Source organism: Poecilia latipinna, unplaced genomic scaffold, assembly GCF_001443285.1.
Source record: "Poecilia latipinna isolate Pla-1442-1.1 unplaced genomic scaffold, P_latipinna-1.0 Scaffold188, whole genome shotgun sequence".
NCBI classification, from domain to species: domain Eukaryota; kingdom Metazoa; phylum Chordata; class Actinopteri; order Cyprinodontiformes; family Poeciliidae; genus Poecilia; species Poecilia latipinna.
The window spans coordinates 235,320-243,519 of NW_015112804.1; the positions used below are offsets into that span (position 1 = coordinate 235,320).

General features: G+C 40.9%; 1 protein-coding gene and 1 long non-coding RNA gene across 6 annotated transcripts in view; one reads left to right on the forward strand and one right to left on the reverse strand.

Moving 5' to 3' along the window:
* The window catches only part of phf21b (PHD finger protein 21B), a 71,921-nt gene that overhangs the window by 56,851 nt on the left and 6,870 nt on the right, over positions 1-8,200 (forward strand). For 4 of the 5 annotated variants that reach the window (XM_015030655.1, XM_015030658.1, XM_015030656.1 and 1 more), the window contains 6 exons: positions 2,929-3,021; positions 3,869-4,177; positions 4,990-5,109; positions 5,189-5,240; positions 5,316-5,392; positions 5,474-5,528. In XM_015030655.1, the coding sequence (XP_014886141.1) occupies positions 2,929-3,021; positions 3,869-4,177; positions 4,990-5,109; positions 5,189-5,240; positions 5,316-5,392; positions 5,474-5,528 (706 nt within the window). Of the gene's footprint in view, positions 1-2,928; positions 3,022-3,868; positions 4,178-4,989; positions 5,110-5,188; positions 5,241-5,315; positions 5,393-5,473; positions 5,529-6,686; positions 6,704-6,772; positions 6,932-7,002; positions 7,070-7,143; positions 7,248-8,200 lie in introns of all 5 variants that reach the window. The other variant, XM_015030659.1, reaches the window with a different exon arrangement.
* LOC106946382 (uncharacterized) overlaps positions 5,453-8,200 on the reverse strand; it is a 7,295-nt gene continuing 4,547 nt past the window's right edge. The window contains exon 3 of the long non-coding RNA XR_001424757.1: positions 5,453-5,545. This is a non-coding gene — a long non-coding RNA (uncharacterized LOC106946382). The remainder of the gene's footprint in view (positions 5,546-8,200) is intronic.

Genomic DNA, 8,200 nt, shown 5'->3' on the forward strand with positions numbered 1-8,200 from the left:
GGTTTTTTTTTAGTTTTTTCTTTTTTTTTTTTTTAGGGTTTCCCGTAGGCTTTCCGGGTTTTTTTTTTTTTTTTTTTTACTTTTTACAGGTTTTTTAGGGAGTTTTAAGGTTCTTTATTTTTATATATATGTTTTTTAGGTTTATTAGGTTGAGAATCCAACATGCTAGAAACTTTAACGGATGTTTTAAAACACTTTTTAGGCCTCTTAGCCTTTCCAAGTTCAACTCAAAGGTTTCACAGAGGTGAACTGATGCGTGTCACAGCTCTGATGAAGAAGCAGTGTTGCCGGGGTAACCACCTCGCTCGACCTCTCACCGCTTTGGAGGTCAAGCAAACTCTGTGAACTCTCCTCCAACCTCGGTGAACTCTGACCTTCAGGGTCGCTGAGTGATGGACGGCAGCGTTCAAACATCATCAGGCTCTGTGAACCCGAGTGTGTTTAGTTTAACAGTTTGACAGAAATATTCCCACCCCGACGCTCCGGGTGTTTATATATGTGAAGTTTGTGGATGTAAACACAGCTGGGTGTTTATCTCGGGTTACTGTAGGCGGTCAGGGATGAGGAGCGCCCTCTGCTGGCTGCTGCTGGAATAGCGACTTTAAAAACCAGCAGAAACTCAGACCTGAAGGCAGCGCTTCGTTCCAGCTGATTTCTGCTGAGTTCTGGTTTTACCCTGAGATGATCGACTCAGAACAAACCTGTCGTCTTCGCCGCACGCCTTCGTCTTGACTGCTGCGTGTGCACAACCTCCTCCTCTTCCTCATCTTCATCCTGCTGTGATGACAGGAGCAGAGATGACGAACTCCTCCTTCCTGCCTCCACCTTGACCGGCTGCTGGCAGTCTCCTCACATCTTCTCTCTAATCCATGTTTCTTTTCTCTATAATTTAATCCTTTTATTGATTTGGAGGTTTTATTTGCGTTTAATGCCTCTCAACCTCTGCTCCACTGTAATAATCTCATTTCTAGATGCAAAACAAAGAGCAGTTTGAGTCGTGAAGAAACCAAACATCAGATCTGATTTGATCTTCTCCTGTTTAAAATCGAAAGTGTTTGAGTAAAACAAGCTGCAGCATGATTGACATTTATGATAATCCAGAATATTTTACAGCTTTTTTAGGGATTCTCTACAGAAGAATATTGATTTTAAATATTTTTAGGTCTCAATAAGTTTAAGAATATTTGCTTTGCATAAATTGTGCCGTCATATTTTAACATTTTATCCATTCAGTGGTTTTTATTTAAATTAGAAATAGATTTTTTTCTCCTACTTTTCTTGTTTGTGTATTTTATTTATTTTAGAAATTGATTATTCTGATGATTAATTGGGTAAATAAATCCTGCATCTAATAACTTCAGTCTGTTTTATACAGCATTAGGAATGCAATAAGAGGTGCAAATAAACAAATCGGTTCCTTTTTAATTAAGAAAATAAAAATTTTCTTGCAAAATGTAGCATTCAGTTAGCAAACATTCGATCGTTTGTAGCAAAAATAGACAGATTTACAGACAAAGAAGGTATTTTTTCTATTAAATACAACATTTATGCATCTTTTTATGTTTTGCAGTTTTGGTTCAGTTCCTTCTGACTTCCTTTTTAGAGTCTTTAGTTAACGAGTAATCCAATTAATCGTTTCAGCCCTGACGCGCTTCAAACTTTTAACTGTAAATGTGAAGCGAACGGCTCAGGATGTTTATTTCCATTTCATTTTGTCTCCATCAGGTTTAAATCGTTTGTATTTAAATCTGCAGCCAATCAGAGCTCAGCTTTAGTTTCTGTTTGTTTCACAGAAATCTCTGATCCAGGATGAGAGGAAGAGGAGGAGGAGGAAGAGGAGCCCTGAAGGTGTTAGGTTTGGAGAAAACAGGCAGCAATTACAGAAATGAAAGGCCTGAAACTGCAAGAATCCTCGGCTCTGCAGTTACCATGGCAACCGACCTCAGCCGCCTCCTCCTCCTCCTCCCTCTTCATCCTCGCCGAGCCGCTTTGCAGCACAATACGACGAAACGAAAGGATTTCACAGAAGAAGAAAAGAGAAGAGGAGAAACTTTCACCTCCTTTACTGGAGAAGATGGAGTGCTTAAACTGGTTCAAACTGGTTTACAGGCTGAGTTTAGACTGGTTTTAAACTGGTTCACAGACTGAGTTTAAACTGGTTATGAACTGGTTTTAAACTGGTTCACAGACTGAGTTTAAACTGGTTATGAACTGGTTTTAAACTAGTTCACAGACTGAGTTTAAACTGCTTTAAATTGTGTTTTAAAACCTTGATTTAAACAGGTTTACATTCTGGCTCAGACTTTGTTTTAAACTGGTCTGTATTCTGGTTTAAATTCGAGTTTTGGATCCTTTTATTTCATGCCCTGTTTTAAATGATTTCTGACTGGTCTGTGGTGACCTTGGACTGGATTTAAAGTGGTTTGGTTATGAACTTGTTTTATGGTCTGGTTTAGCCTGGTTCTAGCTCCAATTTGGACTGGTTTTAGACATTCCAGTTAAACTGGTTTTGGACTCAGTGTTGTGTTGTAATGGTCTGTTATGTTCTGTGTGAGGAACCATCAGAGTAAAGTTGATATAAATCAAATATTTTTGTATCTAATAAACATTTTGTTAGGATTTTAAATCTCTTTAGGAGAGATTTTTGGTCGTTAAAATCCACCAAATTAAAATCAGCCTGCAGGTTCTGTAGGTGATGAAACAGCGCCCCTGGTGGTTAATGTTTGCAGCTACGTTTATTTGTTCCACCCAGAACATCTTGAAGTCTTGGACTGAACCTGTTGTTTTCGCTCCTGGATTGTTTTAGTTTTAAAACCCTTAACGTTCAGGAAGTTTCACATCATTTCTGGACCAAAACAAAAACCCAGAACTTGTTGAACCTTCCTCTGAAGGTCGGCCTCCTAACTGGCTCTGCCTGTTGTGTTTCAGATGCTGGGAACTCTCACTGCTCTGCCCATCAAGGTGCCTCAAGTCAGCTCTCTGCACCGGCTGGCAGGACAAGCAGCCACTGTGCTACCTCAGGTAAACCGGGTCACTGTGACCTTTAACTGGGTCAAACTGGTTCCAGATGAACTGTTGTTGCAATGAGCAGTAAATTAATTAAAACAAGCGAGTATTTCCATTAGTATGCTTGTTCATGCGATTTTATTGAAAAGCCGCCATTTAGAATAATCTTCAAAACATTCGACATGCAGTACAAAGTTTATCATTTTGCAAAAGTCATAAGTGGCAGTTTTTCCTGTTTTCCTTGTCTGAGCTGAATAATGAACAAGTTTAGAAGCAATAGATAAATTAATCACCTGATAAAACAAGCTTGATAATTTCCATTTGCATTGTTATTTTTTTTAATTTTTATCTTTTCTCTCTTTCAACCAAAAATTAGATGTTAAAAGGTCTTTTGGTCTCAAATAGCTCCTTTGTATATTTAAAATGTTTCCAGTTCCAATGTTAAATGTTCATTACAATTGACAGTTTATTGGTCTTTGAGAATATGTTCTTGCATTGGTATTCCATTAGCATTATATTACTAGGAAATGGTCTCAAAATAACAATATTATCATTTATTACAACAACTTTTGGGACCATTTATTGTCCAGTAAATGTATTATTAAGACAGCCTGGTAAATATGAAGGAACAAAGTGATTTATTTGGGGAAAATCTGTCTGACCAGAAATTAAATTGCAGGTTCTGTCCAGCAGGTGGCAGCAAAACATGTTAACCTTCAGTTTAATTTGGATATTTAGCAATTTTCACCTATTATTTTGATGCATAACTTAGATTTGTCTCGTTTTTTATTCAAAATCCAATATAAAACTACTAAAATATCCAGACAAGACAATAAACCTGTCATGTTTTTTTCCCCTTCAGGTCAGGCCAAAGACTCAGATCCCCGACAGCCTCCCTCACAGTCCCTGCCAGGAGCTGCAGCCGCTCAGCCTGCAGAGAGTCACAGCTGTGGTCAGCCCCAAGAGCCAGGCCCCCACCCTGCCCACCGCCAACAGCACCTTCAGCTCCGACCACCAGCAGGTCAGCCAGAGCAACGCCTCTCCGTCAGCAGGCTCCGACCTGAGCGCCGCCTCCCAGCACGCCACTGCAGGGCCCGGCGTGGCCTACGCCATCATCGCCGCCTCGCCCGCCACCGGGAACGGGGTGTCGGGCGTCAGCGAGGCCGTAAAGGTACGGACACGTCTCACAAAAACATCTGAAGCCTTAAAGTCGGATAACTGATGAGGTAGTGTGTGTTAAAAAAACAAACAAACTGACAACTTCAAAGGTTTTAGTAGCTCAGATAGTTAAAATATCAAACTGATGTGACAACTGTAAAGTCAAAATATAGGTGGCCTGAAAGTCAAAACTCAGGATAAAATGTTATGTTAATATTTCTCAGTTTTAGTTTAATCTTATTAGGCTTTCAAACTCTTTAGGTACTCGGATTGTTTCTCACTTGCAGGATGTCCACACATCCTTAAATAAGTTGAGCTTAAATTTAGCTCGTCAGGATTGTTTAGTCTCATATATTCGATTTTTATGTCGGGCAAAAGTTTGAGTCTCACGTCTCCATTGCGTTCTGACTCCCTGCTAACATCCCCCAGCTAGCTGTTTAGCATCCATCAAGAGTTTGTACATAAATCTTAACTTTGAGTTGTTGAGACTCCCTGACTTCAGAGTGGTGTGCCTCAGGGCTCTGTGCTCAGTTCTGCTGCATGTTCCTGAAATAATTCCTCTTCCTTATTCAGTTTTTAGATTTAATTTGTGTAATTTCCAGAGATGGGAAAAGAGCTTTAAACAGAGATCTAATTTTAAAGCAGATTTTACATTTATCTTTTCATTTAATACTAACATCTAGTCTGCATTGCCTTTTGGTTTTTTGCCCAGGGTGGCATTAAAAAGGGGCCCCCATGAACTATAAAATAAAATTTCTTTTGTGCCCTGAGCGAGTCGGCTTGTGCATAAGTTTCAAAGCTTTCTTTTTGTTTTTTTGTTTCCAGGTGATAATAATCCAGCCACAGGCCCCCAGCAGCACCGATGGGTCCCCAGCTGACCTCCCTTCACCGGAGGCTCCCACCGTAAAATCCCCTCCAAAGAAGAAGAAGGAGGAGGACCCAGAGGTGAATAAGCTTTATTATTCAGACTCAACAGCCGGAGGACTGATGGAACCAGGAAGTGACTCTTCTTCTTCTGTTGCAGAAAATCGCCTTCATGGTGGCCCTCGGCCTCGTCACCACAGAACAGCTGGAAGGTGAGTTCACTCTGACTCCCAACCTGGAAACAAACGGAGCCAGCTGAGTCTTTAAAGGTCCGTTTTGTTTTTCAGAGATCCAGACGAAGAGGCAAGAGAGGAAGAGGAGAAGCACAGCCAACCCGGCCTACAGCGGCCTCTTCGAGCCTGAGGTGAGAAAACCTCCAGAAACATTTCCAGACCTCCATCTTTCTGGGATGGTCCAGCTGTAACCACTTCCTGTTTGTGTGCAGCGGAAACGCCTTCCGTCACATTACCTGAACAGCTCCCTCTACCCGTCGGCACGAGGTAACGCAACTCCCAACCTGCAAAAAAAAAAAAACTCAATGCAAGCCTCACCAGAAACAATCAGAGCTCCATAAATACAAAGTTTTCTATGAGAATTATTGGGAATAAACTTGTAACTTTTAATATGTCTGGGTAAAATAGACTGAGCATAATGTTAATTAAAATAACCAGATTTGATGTGTATTTAGTTGCCTCACATGCACTGATTGTCAGAAACCTGGACTATGTAAAGTGAAGTGCATAACAATTTGACCATATTTATATTTAACTTGCAAATGACTCAATTGAACAATTATTTCCCATAATTCCCATGGAAAATTCCAGTTTTTCAGCACCAGAATAATCTCGACTTCATTCAGTGCTCAGAAAGTATTGGCTGCTTTTCCCTGCAAAAACTCAAAATCTTACCAAGTATTTTTGGTTTAGTTTCCAATAAATATCTTAGTGCATTAACTAACTTACAAGTGACTTTTTTGAAAGATACAGGAGTTTTAGTTCTAGTTTCACTGGCAGATTGTTTCACTTAAAACGTGAGGAAAATAAGATTTTGTGTTTTTGCAGTGTTCAGTTACATAATGCCAGATCTGCAGAATTACATTTCAGAAATAATGAATACTTGTCTGACAACATAAAGTAGGATAAAAGTAGTGTCTCATGTCGAAATTAATCACTAAAGTCCAGATGAAGCTTAAACTCAGAACATTTTTGGGTTTTTTGTTCAATATTTTGTACAGCTTTAATTGGTTGTTCTTTCAGCAAATGGCCTTGTTTTGACTTTGTATACTTCATTTAGCGGTTAATGATTACTGGATTTTAGTCCAAACTAAGATTTTAGATGGTAATCTAGTAAAGAGGCAGGCGAAATGAAAACGGCATAAAGAAGCTGCATTTCCACTGCAAATGTTAAGAATTTGCAGCGTTTCTGTTTTAAATAATAAATGCAATTAAAAACGCGTCGAGCCATCACCCTTCATCTACTGTTAACGTCTGGTTGTTGAGCATGTGATGCCAAAACAGAGTTTTTTTCTAATAGTTTCCATTAAACTGCGTCGTTATCCATTAGATTTAAAGATTTAAACGCAGCGTGTCGATACTTTCTCACCGTTAACTCCTCTAACACGCGCTAACCTCTGCTCTGCTCCATTCACACGCTAACAGAGGATTTCTGCTGGAAGGTAGGTCAGGTCACATGACTCGTGATGTCACTGCTCGGCGACCTCTGCTGACCTCTTCGGTGTTTGCAGGAGGAGCTGGAGCATGACGATCGCTGCGCCGTATGTAAGGAGGACGGAGAGCTGCAGCTTTGCCACAACTGCCCCCGAGCCTTCCACCCCAGCTGCCTCCACCCGCCCATCAAAAGCCCCCCCAGAGGCGCCTGGTACTGCCCCAAGTGCCAGAAGAAGGTAAGTTCAACTGCGATGAGGTCGCCACAGCAACGGCCACGGAAACGTGACGCTGTAACTTCTGCTTTCAGGTACTGAACAAGGAGAACCTGTCGTGGCCTCAGAACTTCGTCCAGTCCTATGTGACGCACAAGACGGGTGAGGCGTCGGCGCTCGGTGGTTCTACAGCGGGGAGTCGGGTTCTGGTTCTCATGGAGTGTGTCTGTGTGTAGTGAGGCAGGAGGAGAAGCGGCGGCTGCTGAGACGAAACAACGACTTGAAAAAGGAGTGCGCTCACCTGGAGGAGCAGGACAAGAACCTCAACAAGACGCTCAAAGTAAAAACAGAAAACGAAACCCAACCGAACATTTTTGGTTTAGTTTCTAGTGCAAATATTAGCATAGTTAAAATAATCTACAAGTAACTTTCCAGCAAGATATAGGAGCTGGTTTTAAGTCAATAGTTCCACTGGCAAATTCTTTCATTTATAACATGGGGAAATAATCTGGCAAGGGAAATGGCACTTTATCAAGGAATTATTGACTTAAAACAAGCTCCTATTTTATGCTGAAAAGTTACCTGTAGGTTAGTTCTTATCTGATTTCAAGTGTAACAAATACTTTCACTAGAAACTAGACCAAAAATGATCTTCGCCTGTAAAGTTCCACCTGTATGGGGGAATTTTTCTGCCATAATTTGAGAGCAGGATTACATGTCTTCTCAAAACTTTCTCCTTGTGCTCTCCGCTTGCTTTTGAAAACACCTTTTGGCAGAGTCGCCTGTCAACCTCTCAGCCAATAGAATGAAAGTATTGTACTGGGTGCATTTGTTTCCTTCTAGCAGATTCTAGAGACCAAAGACAACATAGTCACGACATATCTAAATATATCTACATAGATTTATAGACAGATCTATGCTGTCTTTGGTTGGGTTAAACTCCTACCTAAGATCAGTAGCTGTTAGCTATCAGTAGCACTGCTGGTGGATGTTTAGTGAACTACGGAGCAGAAAGTTGATGTTTCGCCCTACATCCAGTGGGTGGCACAGGTTGCTAATAATCAATAGTAGCCACACACCCACACCCAGTACAACGCTTTCTATTGGCTGAGGGGTTGCAAGGAGACGCTGCCAAAGGGCGGTTCCAAAAGCAAGCAGAGTTCTGCAAGATAAAGTTTTGACAACAAAAGACATGAAATCCTGCTTTGACTGAAAATGCGTGCTCTTGGATTATGGCAGAAAAATTCCCCCATACACCTAGAACTTTTCAAGTGGTAAAGATTTAGCTTCACC